The sequence below is a fragment of the Pelophylax lessonae genome, assembly GCF_965119305.1.
Source record: "Pelophylax lessonae genome assembly, chromosome: 2".
In the NCBI taxonomy this organism is placed as follows: domain Eukaryota; kingdom Metazoa; phylum Chordata; class Amphibia; order Anura; family Ranidae; genus Pelophylax; species Pelophylax lessonae.
Genome location: NC_138769.1, coordinates 666,086,918 through 666,105,069, shown reverse-complemented (window position 1 = coordinate 666,105,069; position 18,152 = coordinate 666,086,918). Strand labels below are relative to the sequence as shown.

At 48.7% G+C, this 18,152-nt stretch overlaps 1 protein-coding gene across 1 annotated transcript in view; it reads right to left on the bottom strand.

The window, feature by feature from the left end:
- Positions 1-18,152, bottom strand: part of GUCY1A2 (guanylate cyclase 1 soluble subunit alpha 2) — a 376,801-nt gene that overhangs the window by 11,883 nt on the left and 346,766 nt on the right. The window contains exon 7 of the mRNA XM_082245350.1: positions 1,814-1,968. Within this exon, the coding sequence (XP_082101476.1) occupies positions 1,814-1,968 (155 nt within the window). The remainder of the gene's footprint in view (positions 1-1,813; positions 1,969-18,152) is intronic.

Sequence of the window (18,152 nt, the reverse complement as noted above, 5' to 3'; positions counted from 1 at the left end):
ACAGTTGCTCCAGAGCTTAGTAAAAGAGGTAAAGTTTTACTTTGAAAAAAATACCCAATTACATGCAAGGAAGAGAAAAAAAAAAACATGCTTGCTCATGATTGGATGATGAAAGTCAGCAGAGCTTTACCTTATTTACTAAGCTCTTAACCACTTGCCGACCGCCGCAAGTAGATATACTGCGGCGGTCAGCCCCTCACAGGCAAAGTGACATACCGGTACGTCACTAGCCTGTGAGGCTCTGGGGAGCGGGCGCGCGCCGCCGGAGGCGCGCTCCCGCTCACGGGCGGTCACGGACCCCCCCGCGTGTGTGACCGGTGGACCCGATGTCCGCCGGTCACTCGCCGATCGTCGGGGGAGAGGGAGAAAGGCAGGCGGCTAGTGTAAACAAGCCGCCTGTCATTCTCCCCTGTGTAGAAACAATGATCATACGGTTCTACTATGTAGAACCGTTGATCATTGTTCCTACACTTCAAGCCACAGCCAATTACAGTAAGAATCATGCCCCTAGGGACACACACAGCCCCTCCCTCTCAAATAAAGTTAACCCCTTCACTACCAGTGTATTTTTACAGTAACAGTGCATATATATAGCACTGATTACTGTAGAAATGTCACTGGTAACCCCAAAAGTGTCAAAAATGTCAGTCAAGGTTCCGATCTGTCCGCCGCAATGTCGCAGTACCGCAAAAAAAAATCGCAGATCACCGCCATTACGCGTTAAAAAAAAAAACAACAAAAATGACCAAAATCTTTCCCTTTGTTAGTAAACGCGATAACTTTTGCGCAAACCAATCAAAATACGCTTTTTGCGATTTTTTTTTTACCAAACATATGTAGCATAAAACAAATTGGCCGAAAACGTTAAAAAACTTTGGGGGGGGGAATTTCATATAAGAAAATGTGAAAAATATTGTTATTTTTGCAAAATTTACGCTTTTTTTTGTTTATAGCGCATGATCAAAAAATCGCACAGGTGATCAAATACCATCAAAAGAAAGCTCTGTTTGTGGGAAAAAAAGGACATTGAATTCGTTTAGGTACAGCATCGCACGACCGCGCAATTGTCCGTTAAAATCACGCAGTGCCGAATCGCAAAATACCCCCTGGTCAGGAAGGGGGTAAAATCTTCCGGGGCTTAAGTGGTTAAGCAACTGCTCTTGCAGAGTGCAACTGTCAGCTACTTTCCTGTTGGTTTTCGGGATGGACAACTGATCCCCTGAAGCTGCTCCAATTCACTAGTCAAGTGGCTGCTCCCTTGCTAACATCATTAATGCATGTACAATGTATATAAGATGGTCTTAAGGCTTGTCAACATTCCGGGGCTGGAGTGGCAGGACGAAGAATGAAGTATTCCTCAACTTTATACTTTCCTCAGACATAATAACCAGGGTTTCCCAACCAGGGTTCCCACTGAGGTTGCTAGGGGTTCCTTGAGTAATGGGCAACTTCTGCCTCTCAGATAAGTTCCCAATGACACCATTGTTCCTTTTAGCTATCTGTAAGGGAGTAATTCTTCCCAATGATGACAAGAGTAAGGAGCATTCTTCCCACTGACCGTCACACTAATGTGTCATGAGTTGTAGATTTTTGAGACCAGAAATTTATTTCAAGGGTTCCTCTGTGTTGAAAAGGTCGAGAAAGGCTGTAATAAGTAATAAAACCCCAACTATACAGGATGAGTGAGAGCACACAACATTTATTTTAGAGGAATCGAGTAAGTCAATAAATGATATAATATTTATTGCTTATTCTACATGTAGATTTCAGATCCCATGGGATTCTGACAAACATACTGTACATTGATACTTACTGGTATGTTGTTGGACTGACATTAATACGTCGAGGGTGACTCCCTGATTCAAACTTGCTGGCCAATGTGACGTTGTTTCCGAAAAGACAATAGCGTGGCATTCTTACTCCAACAACACCAGCAAAGACTGAGCCAGAATGAATTCCTATTCTCATCTGTCAAGAAAGGAAAAGATAACAATTCTTAAGTCAAAGATTTGCATTTTAGTTTTAAAGATGACAAAGGCTTTCACTTACAAATGTGACCAAAACAGCCGCAAAACTGGAAACGGTTCTTGCCCTTTGCCACTCTACTAAAAAAACATTGGGTCTTACTAAAACTGGAAAGTGCAAAATCTGGTGCAGCTCTGCATAGAAACCAATCAGGTTCCAGTTGAAGACGGAAAGAAACTAAGGGAAACGTTATCACAATTTTCTAATTTTAAGGCCTCATGCACACTGGACTTTATCAAAACGTCAGTAGAAAACTGTAGCCGTAGAAGGAGTTTTTCAGCTTTTTTGCAGTAGAGTTTTCTCAGCGTTTTTTAGCTTTTTCAGCTGTAGCATTTTTTAGCTTTTTTTTTTTTTTAAGCAAATCCATACTCCCACAAAAGCTTATGGCTCAAAAGCGTTGATAAATGCCGAATAGTCACAGCTTTCTGCGTTTTTTAGTGTTTTTAAGCTTTTATCAGAGTTAGAGTGTTTTTACAGCTGGAAAAAAACTCCTCTAAAAACCCACTAGTTCTGGGTTTTTTTCCAGCCAGAAAACACCCCTGCCAAAAACGGCTGATAACAGCCTATGTGTGCATGGGCACATAGGATAACATGCTGGGGAGTTTATTGGCTGCAGAAAAAATGTCTGACACCAAAAACTAACGCCAAAAACACCAGCTGTAAAAACGTCCAGTGTGCATGAGGCCTTAGTCCTCATGCCTAAAGCTTGATGCTTCAGTTCGTTAATGCACATTATGTATGTTCATATGTATTGTGTTAAGGAGGTCCATTCTTGGGTTTTAACCTTTGTTTGATCAAACCTAGAAGAAAGCTGCCAGTGCTGGGCAAATCAGCTGTAGGCAGGGGTTCCCTGCCAGGTAGCTGCAATATATGCAAAAAAGTGGGGATGCTATGACATCATTGACCTAAAAGGGCAAATGGCCATTTCAGGTTAATGATGTCAGGAGCATCCCTGCCACTTTTTGTACATGCAACTGTGGGCTAATTGGCCCAGCAATGACAGCAACCTCTTGGGTTTGGATTAAACCCAGCTTTATCCCTAATTCTGAATAAACTGCAAATGCACCCGAAAGGACCTAAACAACACCCAAACTTTTTTTCTGCATGCCAATGTACATTCGGTGGTTGTGGTTTTTTAAAAAACTGGTCCTTTGTGGTATTCCACAGATATGTGTTGTGATGCCATTCAAAATAATTCCACCTCTACGCAGGGCTGGCACTACCTCTATGCGAACTAGGCAACCACCTAGGGTGCTCTGCCACATAAGGTGCACCCATGACTAGTGGCATAATGTCGGGGGCAGCCATCACATTCCTCACCTGTCCCCTCCTCGTTCCTGGCGGATATCACCTCTGGAGCCTCCCCTGAACACACCGTTGTACCTTCACACAGCAGAAGTGAGCTAAAATCCTGACACTGGATAAGGTCATGCTATGGACGATGGTGATCCCCGCGCGCTGCAGCTGAAGTCAGCCCAAATCCCAGATCGCCGCTTGTCATTGCGCTAGCATGGAGCCGGGGTGGAGGTGTCGGTGTGGCCGGTCTGCAGGAGTGTACCAGAGGAGGAGAGGGAATGTCTGCTACAGGGGGCCAAGCAATGGCTGCAAGCTGAGATGGAGAATTTCAGGCGTGGGGTGGAGAGGCAGCTGAAGGACGTGCTGCATCTGGAGATGCCCCTCTCCCAGTCTGTCACTGACCCACAATGCGAGAACCGGAGGCTGCATGAGCAGGTGGACCAACTCACCTGCCAGACTGCCAAACTGTGAAAGTACTGAGCCGTGCGGCGGAACTGAGCAAGGGTAGATAGACCGGGTAATCCAGCCATCCGCTGCTCCGGCAAGGCGGCTCATGTCAGTTCAATGAGGGTGTAACACACATCACAGGGGGTATAGAGGTATAGAAAGTATACATATTTTAGAGGTATATAAGTTTTATTTTTTGGTGGGGGGGTGCAAGTAGCTGGTCTTGTCTAGGGCGCAATAGAGTCTAACACTGGCCCTGCATCTACTTACCACAGACTGCACTTGCAGTAAAACATGTGTAGCACTGCCCCCGTGGGGGTTGCTGAATATATTCTTCCCTAGGCCTCCCTCTGATTATCCTGCATCCAGGCATTTGGGTATTTTCACACGACCACCCGCATGCTCTTGCGCTAGTTATGCAATGATCAGTCTAGGGTGTTTGTTTTTTTTTGTATTTATTTAAAGAACTTAAATAGGAGAAGGGATTCGTGAGATTATCTAACTTAAACTATGCACAGAGGAGGACAGCTCTCACTTGGCCCCATTAAATTGAATTGAATAGCAGACTCTCTGCTAAACCATACTGCATTTATTTGGAAAGATAAGTAATTTTCTTGCTCTGGCAGCAGACTCAATGAACACTGACTCTTCAGGACACTAACCAATATCCTCTTTAGCTGGCACCCGTCCACTGACTTCACTAGCTTGAAAGGATGGCTCTTACCAAACAAGCCCCTAGAGGTGGATCTGTACTCACAGCAACCAGGAACAGACCTTCCCAGGTATATCTCCCTCTCAGTCAGCTCTGCAGGACATCTGAGTTGCAGCTTCTGTAATTCTGACCCTCAGGTAATCCACCTGGGGCCCGCATCACAGCTTGTACAGAGGAGGGGCAGCAGCCCCCTCCCTCCAGGACCCCGCTCTCCAGCCAAAGACCCCCCCCCCCCCTCATGCACACATGTTCTCTTGGTATAAAAACAGTCACCCAGCATGCCTCCCACTAGGGCTTGGAGTCACCTATGTGTCCCTGTCACACCACCCAAATCCTTAGGGTTAGATCTCCAATAACATGACAGTTCATGCAGGTTTATAAATGTTCCAATTGATACGCCTCTGTAGAGCTATCACTAGCCAGGACAGCAATGTTTTAAATTCTGATTTAACAGATGAAAGCAATTTTGACATTATATAAGAAAAAATGCATGTTCTCGCATTTAGCTACCTGACAAGAGTAGGACATTAAAATGTAAGAGAGTTGCTAAGTAACACTGTGTTTTCAAGGTGACATTTAAAACTTTTTTTTCTCTGAATTCATACAAAACATCTGCCATTTGTTAGACAAGATGCTTTTTTCTTCAGAATGTGATGAGACCAATAATGAGCGGGCTTTTGCATAAAGGGAGAAAGAGTTACGCAAGATTCTTTCTGTTAATGATACAATGGCAGTCCCTTCAGCAGACGTCCATGCCAACATTTTCATTTATAGAAAATGTCACTGGCACATCGCCAATGAGGACAGCAAAAGAACTATTCCTAATCAGGGAAAAAAATGAAATAGCAATCCTTATACTGTATTTACAAAACCTTTGTACTAAAATAAGGGGGATATTCTACTGAATAGTGGAAGCATTTAGTTAACAGTAAAATCACCAGGGTAGGCAAAAAGGCAACTCTTGACAAAGCAAAATGCAAAGAGCCAGCTTTACGCATAAAGAGCTTCACCCAATAAATGTTTTGCTATTTATCCAGTTCTGTTATTCCCACACCTCTGCCATTCTGAACAGCTGAGCCCCCATTCCAATGCAAGGTGGCAAGAACCCATAAAGCTAAACCAGAATATGGCAGATTCATCTTCCAGTTCCACGGGTGGGGGAGATGTATAAATCACGAGATTGAATAAACAAAATTACAAATTCTCTGGACCGTTAACATACACTATATGTACATCAACAATGTATATAGCTGTTTGTCTTCAGTTCTATTTTCATTTAAAGGCTTCTTTAACATTCTTAAAATGGTTCTTTAGCCAGGTTTCCAAAAACTTACAAAAATTGTAGCTGCTGACTTCTTAAAAACAGGCACTCACGTGTCCAATGATCCAGTGCCGTCTTTATCCTGACTGGTTCTTTTCCGGGCCTTGAGTCCCTGGTGACGGCATGTAAACTGTGGGAAGCCGGCTGTGACTCATTGTGCCTTCACAGCTGGATTCTTATTGCACATATGCGAGCTGAGCTGCACCCTGCGATTGGTCCCGCAGCCTCCTGGGACATGTGATGTGAATTTTGTACAGCCTGGAGAAGGCTCATAGTCAAAATTTAGGTTTTAATGATGAGGTTTCACCTGACTTCCTGTCCCAGTGAGGACACAAGAAATGAGGATAAAATGTCCTTGAGGTGGACAGTCAACAATAAGAAAAGGACTGAGGTTCTTTATCTTCCACCCCATTTAATAAAAAGTATTTTTTTTTTTTTTTTGCTGTCCGTTATGGGAAGATTCACATTTCTTGTGCAGTGCTTACAGGTAAGAAGGCAAAATAACCCCAGTCAGGTTCCAGAAAGCAGTAAAGGCCTGGAAGAGTTTATACATTTTTCCACAATACTGTTTCCAAAACCAGCAATTATGTTTTGGCTAAAGTTCCAGCTTAGTTTGTTCATCAGCCCCATATTCACCATGAGGAACCCATGTCTCTTCCTATGGCAGAAGGTGCAAAAGAAAGTAGGGTCTCACTGACTTTTGCAGCTGCAGGCACTATGGAGCAATTCATCCTCAAGGTTTATTGCAAGCACGCTGAAGATGTCCAAGTGATTCTCAGCAGCTCAGTTCATCCTGACCCAGCACTTCAAGTCTTCTCTAGAGTAAACACAGAGCAGGAGTTCTAGGAGGGGGAGCAGGGAAAGCTGTGCTGCTGACAGAACAGCTTTAGTGCTTCTGCTGTGGACTTAGTGCTCTCATTCACACTTTTGCTCTTCATTATCAGATGCGCATTCATGTGTATTGCATTAGGGAAATTCCCTCCCCACATTTGAATGGGCTGCCTAGTGACACTGTACTACTCTGTGGAGGTGATCAGGATTTTTTTTTACTATTATTGCTTATAACAGTGATGACCTGTTAGAGGGATCTCCGGGGCACATACTTACATGCCACTCTACCGAGGGGCTGGTTCAGTGCTGACCTTACGTGGCTACGTATCATACCTGACTCAAGGCCCACATATCCCATTGGTGGTGCTCTGTGATCCCAAATCTACCTAATAGAATGGTGGTGGATGCAAGTGCTTAAAGCGGTTGTAAACCCGGAAAAAAAAAAACCCTGCAAGACAAAGGCATAATGAGCTAGTATGCATCGCATACTAGCTCATTATGTATTATTTACCTTAGAACGAAGCCCCGACACGGACCCCCAGACACCGCTGCGGGCGCTACCATGATCCCTCGTCGTCTCTTCTGGGGTTCGGTGGCTCCGGCATGCGCGCGGGAGTGATTTTCCGGCAAGCTCCCGGCAAGGAAAACTGAAGGTCCCCCCGGACCTTCAGAGCGCATGCGCCGCTCGCGTGAGCCGCGTGTCGGTTTAGGAGATATTAATTGTACCTTTTTATAGGCTTACCTGTAGTTAAAAGTGTCAAAAAGCGGGATACTTCTTTAACCTATGTGATTCAGATACATTTTGTTATCTTCTGTTACCTCCAGTTCTATTTTTGTGTGGCTTGCCCCATTAAGTGGTTGATCCTGTTTATGGGGTTAACCTTTAACTGAGGCTGCCCCCCTCCCTCCCTCCTTTGTGGTGCTGTACCCTCCATCTCTTAGATTGCTAATTGACAGATCATTACTTTTCCAATTGGATAACGATACTCATATATACACTCCTGAAGAAGCAGCATTCCCACGAAGCATGTTGGGTTCTTCTAGCAGGCCATTAACATTGGCATTGGTCCAATTATCTCCAGCGGTGACCTCATTTATTGCTAGAGGAGCAACTTGGTATTATAGATACAACAATGTATCGAACTGTCTTTATTGCAGAGGCGTAACTAGAACTTTCATGGCCCAGGTGCAAGAAATCATGAAGCCCCCCCCCCCCAAAAAAGCATGATTTTTACATTTTCTATTTTCACATTCTGCTATATAACATCCCCCCCCAAAAAAAAAAAAATTAAAAATCGAATTTTTCATCATTTTATGCCAATTTCTATTCTGCTACATATTTTTGTTCGAAAAAAAAAAATCGCAATAAGTGTATTTTAATTGGTTTGCGCAAAAGTTATTGCATCTACAAACTAGGGGAAAGATTTATGTAATTTTTTTTTTTACTAGTAATGCCGGTGATCTGCACTTTTTAGCGCGACTGCGACATTGCGGCGGACAGATCGGAGCCCTGACTGACATTTTTGACACTTTTGGGGGTACCAGTGACATTACTACAGTAATCAATGCTGAAAATATGCACTTTTACTGTAATTATGACACTGGCAGGGAAGGGGATAACCGAGGGGTGATCAAGGGGTTAAATGTAAGCCTAGGGGAGTGTTTCTATCGGTGGGGGAAGGGCTTGTGAAATGATCATAGAGACCTGTGATTCTATATAGAAGGATCACAGGTGCGCTGTGATCATTTCAGGGAGAAGAGCGGTCAGCTGTGTTTACGACATCCGACCGTCCTTCTCTCTCAGCGGGGACCTATCACAGGTGGTCAGCGGCAATCACGGCTGCAGGCCCCCGTGAATTGGCATCCCCGCTTGCCCCTAGCACCAGGCAAGTGACTGACGTAGTATTACGTCGGTTTGCGCAGGAGGGGCTGCCTGCCAAAGTAAAACTGCGGTGGGCGGTCCTTAAGTGGTTAATGTTATGTAATTTCTTTGATTTTCCACCTCAGGATCGGTAAAATATGACCTGGGGAATGGGACCAGTAATAGTGCTGGTGGAGAGAGGGGTGTATGGGATCAGTGGCAGGACTGGTGGGGAGGAGGGAATGGGACCAGTAATAGTGGCGGCGATGGTGGGGAGGGGGTGGGATCAGTGGTGGCAATGGTGGGGAGGGGGGATGAGATCAGTGACAGCGATGGGGAGGGGGGGACCAGTGATGGTGGTGAGAGGGGGATCAGTGATGGTGGTGAGAGGGGGATCAGTGATGGTGGTGAGGGGGGGATCAGTGATGATGGTGAGGGGGGGATGGGGGGGGATCTGTGATGGTGGTGAGGGGGGGAGGGGGATCAGTGATGGTGGTGAGGGGGGAGGGGGATCAGTGATGGTGGTGAGGGGGGAGGGGGATCAGTGATGGTGGTGAGGGGGGGATCAGTGATGGTGGGATCAGTGATGGTGGTGAGGGGGGGGATCAGTGATGGTCGGATCAGTGATGGTGGTGAGGGGGGGGATCAGTGATGGTGGGGAGGGTGGGATCAGTGATGGTGGTGAGGGGGGAGGGGGATCAGTGATGGTGGTGAGGGGGGGATCAGTGATGGTGGTGAGGGGGGATCAGTGGCGGCAATGGTGGGGAGGGGGGTGGGATCAGTGGTGGCGATGGGGAGGGGGGGATCGGTGATGGTGGTGAGAGGAGGGATCAGTGATGGTGGGGAGAGGGGACCAGTGATGGTGGTGAGGGGGGAGGGGGATCAGTGATGGTGGTGAGGGGGGGATCAGTGATGGTGGTGAGGGGGGGGATCAGTGATGGTGGTGAGGGGGGGGATCAGTGATGGTGGGGAGGGGGGAATCAGTGATGGTGGTGAGGGGGGAGGGGGATCAGTGATGGTGGTGAGGGGGGGGATCAGTGATGGTGGTGAGGGGGGAGGGGGATCAGTTATGGTGGGGAGGGGGGGATCAGTGATGGTGGTGAGGGGGGAGGGGGATCAGTGATGGTGGTGAGGGGGGGATCAGTGATGGTGGTGAGGGGGGGGATCAGTGGCAGCAATGGTGGGGAGGGGGGTGGGATCAGTGGTGGCGATGGGGAGGGGGGGATCAGTGATGGTGGTGAGAGGAGGGATCAGTGATGGTGGTGAGAGGAGGGATCAGTGATGGTGGTGAGAGGAGGGATCAGTGATGATGGTGAGGGGGGGATGGGGGGATCTGTGATGGTGGTGAGGGGGGAGGGGGATCAGTGATGGTGGTGAGGGGGGAGGGGGATCAGTGATGGTGGTGAGGGGGGGGGGATCAGTGATGGTGGGATCAGTGATGGTGGTGAGGGGGGGATCAGTGATGGTGGGGAGGGTGGGATCAGTGATGGTGGTGAGGGGGGAGGGGGATCAGTGATGGTGGTGAGGGGGGAATCAGTGATGGTGGTGAGGGGGGGGATCAGTGGCGGCAATGGTGGGGAGGGGGGTGGGATCAGTGGTGGCGATGGGAAGGGGGGGATCGGTGATGGTGGTGAGAGGAGGAATCAGTGATGGTGGTGAGGGGGGAGGGGGATCAGTGATGGTGGTGAGGGGGGGGATCAGTGATGGTGGTGAGGGGGGAGGGGGATCAGTGATGGTGGTGGGGGGGGGGGATCAGTGATGGTGGTGAGGGGGGAGGGGGATCAGTGATGGTGGTGAGGGGGGAGGGGGATCAGTGATGGTGGTGAGGGGGGAGGGGGATCAGTGATGGTGGGGAGGGGGGATCAGTGATGGTGGTGAGGGGGGAGGGGGATCAGTGATGGTGGTGAGGGGGGGATCAGTGATGGTGGTGAGGGGGGGGATCAGTGGCGACAATGGTGGGGAGGGGGGTGGGATCAGTGGTGGCGATGGGGAGGGGGGATCAGTGATGGTGGTGAGAGGGGGGATCAGTGATGGTGGTGAGGGGGGATCAGTGGCGGCAATGGTGGGGAGGGGGGTGGGATCAGTGGTGGCGATGGGGAGGGGGGGATCAGTGATGGTGGTGAGAGGAGGGATCAGTGATGGTGGGGAGAGGGGACCAGTGATGGTGGTGAGGGGGGAGGGGGATCAGTGATGGTGGTGAGGGGGGGGATCAGTGATGGTGGTGAGGGGGGAGGGGGATCAGTGATGGTGGTGAGGGGGGGATCAGTGATGGTGGGGAGGGGGGAATCAGTGATGGTGGGGAGGGGGGAATCAGTGATGGTGGTGAGGGGGGAGGGGGATCAGTGATGGTGGTGAGGGGGGGGATCAGTGATGGTGGTGAGGGGGGAGGGGGATCAGTTATGGTGGGGAGGGGGGGATCAGTGATGGTGGTGAGGGGGGAGGGGGATCAGTGATGGTGGTGAGGGGGGGATCAGTGATGGTGGTGAGGGGGGGGGATCAGTGGCAGCAATGGTGGGGAGGGGGGTGGGATCAGTGGTGGCGATGGGGAGGGGGGGATCAGTGATGGTGGTGAGAGGAGGGATCAGTGATGGTGGTGAGAGGAGGGATCAGTGATGGTGGTGAGAGGGGGGATCAGTGATGATGGTGAGGGGGGGATGGGGGGATCTGTGATGGTGGTGAGGGGGGAGGGGGATCAGTGATGGTGGTGAGGGGGGAGGGGGATCAGTGATGGTGGTGAGGGGGGAGGGGGATCAGTGATGGTGGTGAGGGGGGGGATCAGTGATGGTGGGATCAGTGATGGTGGTGAGGGGGGGATCAGTGATGGTGGGGAGGGTGGGATCAGTGATGGTGGTGAGGGGGGAGGGGGATCAGTGATGGTGGTGAGGGGGGAATCAGTGATGGTGGTGAGGGGGGGATCAGTGGCGGCAATGGTGGGGAGGGGGGTGGGATCAGTGGTGGCGATGGGAAGGGGGGGATCGGTGATGGTGGTGAGAGGAGGAATCAGTGATGGTGGTGAGGGGGGAGGGGGATCAGTGATGGTGGTGAGGGGGGGGATCAGTGATGGTGGTGAGGGGGATCAGTGATGGTGGTGGGGGGGGGGGATCAGTGATGGTGGTGAGGGGGGAGGGGGATCAGTGATGGTGGTGAGGGGGGAGGGGGATCAGTGATGGTGGTGAGGGGGGAGGGGGATCAGTGATGGTGGGGAGGGGGGATCAGTGATGGTGGTGAGGGGGGAGGGGGATCAGTGATGGTGGTGAGGGGGGGATCAGTGATGGTGGTGAGAGGGGGGATCAGTGGCGACAATGGTGGGGAGGGGGGTGGGATCAGTGGTGGCGATGGGGAGGGGGGATCAGTGATGGTGGTGAGAGGGGGGATCAGTGATGGTGGTGAGGGGGGATCAGTGGCGGCAATGGTGGGGAGTGGGGTGGTATCAGTGGTGGCGATGGGGAGGGGGGGATCAGTGATGGTGGTGAGAGGAGGGATCAGTGATGGTGGTGAGAGGGGGGATCAGTGATGGTGGTGAGAGGAGGGATCAGTGATGGTGGTGAGAGGGGGGATCAGTGATGGTGGTGAGGGGGGGGGGGGTCAGTGGTTAAGGAGGGGTGGGTTTAGTGGTGGTGCCAACCTCCCCCACCTCTGCCTCTTACTGATCCCATCTCCACCCATCCCCCCCCCTCCCCACACCAAGGATCTCTGTTGTAGAAGTGATGGGGGGGAATGGGATAGGGATGAAATCTGTAGTGTGGGATCAGTAAGAGGCAGCAATGGTGGTGGTTGAGATCAGTGGTGGAGGTTAGCAATTTGTCACTGACACTTACATGTCCTTCAGTCGATTCCCCTCATTCACTGGTCACGAAAAGGGCCTCCACAGTCCAGGGATGCATGTTGTGAATCACATGTGGAGGGGAGATCCACCCCCTTCTGGACGGCTGACTCTCCAGTGTCTGTGAAACTCCGCCTCTCTACTCCCTGCTTTCTACATGGATTGGCTGGCTGGCTCTCTCATTCATCACAGTAAGAGCTCAGCTCAGCCTCCTCCTGACAGCCCGGCCACAGCATCCCCCCCCCACGCAGCACAACTGTCTCTGACTGAGACTGATTCTGAGGAGGCTCTCACTCGCACATCCACATCCAGAACTGGCAGGTGCCGGCGGGCCCCCCACGGTAGAAGAGCGGAGGCCGACGGGCCCCCCCACAGTGGCGGAACTCCAGGGCCCGGTCGCAAGCGCGACCGCTGCGACTCTGATAGTTCCGCTACTGCTTTATTGTATATATGTACAGCCTTCTATCTAAGACAATCCCAAATATTGTCTTATGCTTTTTTCCTCACAAGAAAAGCTTGTATTGTATTTTTTAATGTGCATTTAATAAGCTTTATAATTTTATATATATACTACTTACAAGCCTTCTATGTAGTGCCATGAAAGTCCCATTTTGCCTCCCACACAAATTCAGTTTACTTTGTGATCACTGTTATAAGCAATGATTTTTATGAATGACATCTATTCATGTGCCATTGTGTACTATTGTGATAGCTGTGATTGGCTACAGCTATCACATGGTACACACCCACTGTGATTGGCCCCTATACCATCTGATCTCTGTGACCAATCACAGAGATCACAATAGTACACAATGAATGTCTATTATTGAAAGCTATTGTGTACTGTTGACATGTAATTGCTGTGATTGGTCACATGGTACCAGGAATGAGTGGACATAGCAGGTGACAGATTACGCTGCTGTGTGCCCTCTAGGGAGCGTATGAGGCATGCTCATAGAGGACGTCATATGACGTCCTCCCAGGATTACAAAGCACCCGCCTGGCTGTCATTTTAAAATAAACCAGGCGGGAAGTGGTTAAAGAAGAACTATGGCATCCCATTAAAAAATGTGCTGTAGCATTTAATTATAAGTACTGTACATCTACACTTATAGTTTTTTTCTCAGTCCCCCTGCAAAGTCCCCTTAAATCCTAGTTGATCCTGCAAGTGAAAGTGATTGTAAAGTCTTGTTTTTTTTCCATTAAAATAACAAACATATTATATTTACCTCTGTGTAATGATTTTAGCAGCCCAGATCCTCCTCTTCTTGGGTCCCTGGCTGGAGCTCCTGGCCCCTCCCTCCTGTTGAGTGCCCCCACAGCAAGCAGCTTACTATGGGGGCACCCGAGCCGAGCTGCAGCTCCGTGTATCCATTTAGACATGGAGCTGCAATTTGACAACACCCCCTATCTCTCCTGATTGGCTGAGTTTGATTGACAGCAGTGGGAGGCAATGGCACCGCTGCTGTGACTTAGCCAATCAGGAGAGAGAGTCCCAGGCAGCTGAGATAGTCGTGGACATTGCTGAAAAGAGAGGGGGCCTAGGTAAATATTAGGGGGGCTGAGAGGGGGCTGCTGCACACAGAAGGCTTTTATTGCATAGAATACATTAAGATAGAAAAAACTTTCTGACTTTATAACCACTTGAAGTCCACCTAATGCATTCCTCTCTTTCTGAGGGTGTGGCAACAATGCTGCACTGTTACTGAATTTAGAGCAGAGTTGTCACCCTTATGTAGGCTGTGTCTGCTTGCACTACAGTGGGAAGAGAAGATGATGGGGGGAGGGAAGGGATGTGACTATTAGTACTGTTACTGCTGATTCCTAAATCAGCACCTGGCCCCACCTAGTCCTGCCCACTGCTTCCTAGATTGACAGCACTGCCTCTAATGGTAAAACCTCCCACTGTGAGCCACAGTGTCTAAGAGGGTGAGCAGGTGACACACACATGAAGGAGGATTTCACTCAGTCAGGGAAGTTTTTTTTTTTTTATTCTTTTGGGGCTTGTGTATCACAGAGTAAAAGAATTGGGTACTTGTTTAAATTGTTATACAGGAGCCTTCAGTTTTACTTTCATTTTATTAACAGCAGATGCAGTTAAAATGATGGATTAAAACAATATTTAATACCCCCTAATTGAGCGCCATCATTTGCAAAGGAATTCTGCAAACCAACGGACTATCTGTCTACTGTGTAGATCACTGCAGGCTGACGTTTAATGACCTCCCTGAATTATTTATTTACCTATGAAAAATGCTTCAATTATTAACTTAGAGAAGTCAAATCAGTGAAGTGTAATTCCACCTAATAATAGCACTGCACAGTAATGTACATCAGATGCATATTTCATGGGGGGAGCAGAGATGTAAGATTATGTAAGACATACTGACTTTTTAAAGAAGCCATTACATTCAATATGGCTGCACAGCAAGCCCTCTGCTGTATTGAAATTGACATAAAATTATAAGCTCTTTAGATCCAAAACGTTTATGGGGGTCCATGTCTGTAACAGTCACATTATCCTTGCAACAATTCTCTGCATGGGAAACTATGCTCAGTTTGCTGTTACTGGGAATAGAACCATGAGTGTAACTTCCAAAGTAGAGGGACCCCATACCTTAAAAAACACAATTAAGCTTTCAATTTCAATAAGCTAAATACACTCCAGGCACATAAAAACAAAAAGAGTGGAAAGAATTGCAGTTTTTTTTTTTTTTTTTAAACAGCCACAGCAGCGGAAATGCCTGTCCCCTGCTAGCATGCTGTGGGACCCTTGCTGTTAGAACTGAAGCAGTGGTCTCTCTGCAGAGGACAGATACAACTCTGCTGAGTCAGAATCATTGCAACTCTGACTAAGCATGGGGTGTGTTCAGGGCCGACGCCAGCAATAGGCAGGTCAGGCAGCTGCCTAGGGTGCCAGGGTAGGGGGACATCAAAATCCAGATCCCCAGCCACTCGCTGGGTATTCAGATTTCTAAAATACCTGTCCCTCCAGCAGGTAAACTAAAACTTCCACCCTGCGCCCCATAGAAGGGAGGGCGCAGCATGGAAGCTTTTATTTGCTTGCTGTTTAGTAGGCAGGCTGCTGTCAGCATGAAAGAGCCAGAGAGCAGAAGGCAGACAGGGCGGTGAGTGTGTACCGCTGTCAGAGCAGATACAATGAGGCAGAGGTAGCAGGGAGGAGGCTTTCAGGCAGCATGGAGGTGTGCACTGGCTGTGCACACTGAAGTCAGGCTGGCGGAGGAGGAGGAGTTAAGGATGGAGGAGACTCCCTGCTCTTTGCAGCTGCCGCTGCCCCTGCTGCTACCAATGATTCGGGTGAGCTCTTGTCATGCCTGCCCCAATGACAGCTAACTCACTCTGATTGCTGCAGATTCCTCCACTGACATCGTCTGGAGGAGGAGCCCCAGGACTGGTAGGAACTGAGGGACAGGTGAAATCTGAGGGGTTGGTAAATCCAAGGTGCGTGTGATGGTGGAGGGAGAGGGTATCTGGTGTGTTTGTTAGAGGAGCGGTGATCAGAGTGAAAAGATCTGAGGGGTGTGATCAGGCTGTGAGTATAGGGAGGGGGTGATCAGGATGGATGGGGTTTCAGGGCTGTTGTGTAATCAGAGTGGGGTAATCTGGGGAGGTGTGTTATAGGAGAGTTAGTTGTATGTGGGTGGGGGGGTGGTCAGAGTGAAGAGATCTGGGAGGTAATCAGACTGGGGGTATCTGGGGGAGTGGTGATAATGCTGGGGGGGAAGGTATCTAGGGGTGTGATCAGAGTGGGGGTAATTGGGGGTGTAATCAGTGTAGGGGTATCTGGGAAGGTGTGATTGGGGGGGGGGGATTATCTAGGGGTATGATCAGAGTGGGGATATCTAGGGGTGTAATGAGGGTAGGTGTATCTGGAGAGATGTGCTCAAGGTGGAGGGGTTATCTAGGGGTGTGAGTAGAGTGGGGGGTATCTGGGGGTGTAATCAGTGTAGGAGTATTTGGGGAGGTGTGATTAGGGTGGAGGGGTTATCTAGTGGTGTGAGCGGAGTGGGGGTATCTGGGGTTGTAATCAGGGTAGGGGTATCTGGGAAGGTGTGATTAGGGTGGGGGGTTATCTATAGGTCTGATAAGAGTGGGGGGGGGGGGTTGGAGATATAATCTGGGTAGGGGTATCTGGAGAGGTGTGATCAGGGTGAGGGCAGTATATGGGGATATAATCAGGGTGGGGAAATCTGGGGAGTTGTGATGAATGTGGGAGTATCTGGGGAGAAGGGGGGGGGTTTGTGAGAGTTTGCTAATGGGGGGAACCCAGCTATGGGAAGTTTGGCGTCACCTGCAAGCTGCCTGTAACCAGTGAGGAAAAGCGAGGAATGCATAACCCCACCCCCTCATTATACACTGCCGTTTAGTGGAAGTTCAGCACAGCTCCATTTTTAATGCAGTGTGACGTCCTTCACTTTGTACCCCATCACATTACGGGAGCAATATGACAGAGGTACCAGCTCCATGAATAGCAAGAGGATGATGGGGATGGGTTGGGGGGGGGGGGTGGCGGCAAAATGCATCTTCGCCTATGTTGACAAAAACCCTTGCACCTGGGTGTGTTGGAGGTCTGCAGAGAGATCACTGGATCTACATAAAGCAAAGTTCTTTCTCTGCAGCACAGATCCTACATGGCTTACATCAGCATAGAGACAAAAAAAGCCTGGTGGACAGTGGAGAGAAGGTGGAAGTGGGGGTCCACTAACTGTTTATTGTTCACTATGAAAAGTCCTATAGCCACAAGCTCCTCCCACATTGTCTCACCCTCCAGCACACTGAATTTTAGAGTCTATTAGTAAATGTTGTTGTAGAATCAGAATCAGAATACTTTAATAATCCCAAAGGGAAATTATTGTGACACCGCCACACTCAACAAAGACAACACAAGATCACAACAATGAACACAACAAAATTACCAAAAACAGCAATGAGCACCAATAAAACAAATTAAAACTATCCTCTAATAAATTATCCATACAATTAAAATACTACATAGAATAAATAACACAGATTAAACAGTAAATGCAACAAACACACCACTTTCTCTAGCATTATAGGTACCCAAATAATAATTAACATAATCCCAACATAAAAAATCCCGGTCATAAACCAGATTTAAATCTTCACATCCAGCACGCACAGATTAGAATGATATAACTTGATGGCCACAGGCAGAAATTATTTCCTGTGTTGTTCATTGCATGCATTGTGGTTGTAACAATATGTCACTGGTGATACTCCACAGACTGACCAGCGTATTGTGGAGTGGGTGGGAGGAGTTGTCCAAGATTAAATGAACCTTGAACAACATTCTCCTCTCCAATACTGTTGTTAAAGACTCCAACTCCAATCCAACAACATCACTGGACTTGTGAATCAGTTTCTTGAGTCTTTTGGTGACAGCCATCCTAAGCCTGCTTCCCCAGCATGCCACTGCATACAGGAGAGCGCTGGCCACCACAGAGTCAAACATCTTCAGCATCATCCGGCAGATGTTAAAGAACCTCAGTCTCCTCAAAAAATAGAGGCTGCCCTGGCCATTCCTATAGAGCACCTTAGTGTTCTTGCTCCTGTCCAGCTTATGTGCTCCCAAAGAAACTTGTAACTCTCTACAACATCCACAACTGCTCCTCGAAAGGAGATGGGGGTCACGGGTGCCTTTCTCCATCTCAAATCCACAACCAGCTCCTTTGTCTTTATCACATTTAGATACAGATGATTATCCTCACACCTTGTGACAAAGGTCTCAACCACAGTCCTATACTTCTGGTATCTGAAATCAGTGGTATAGGCAGTAAAAAGAAAGGGAGAGAGA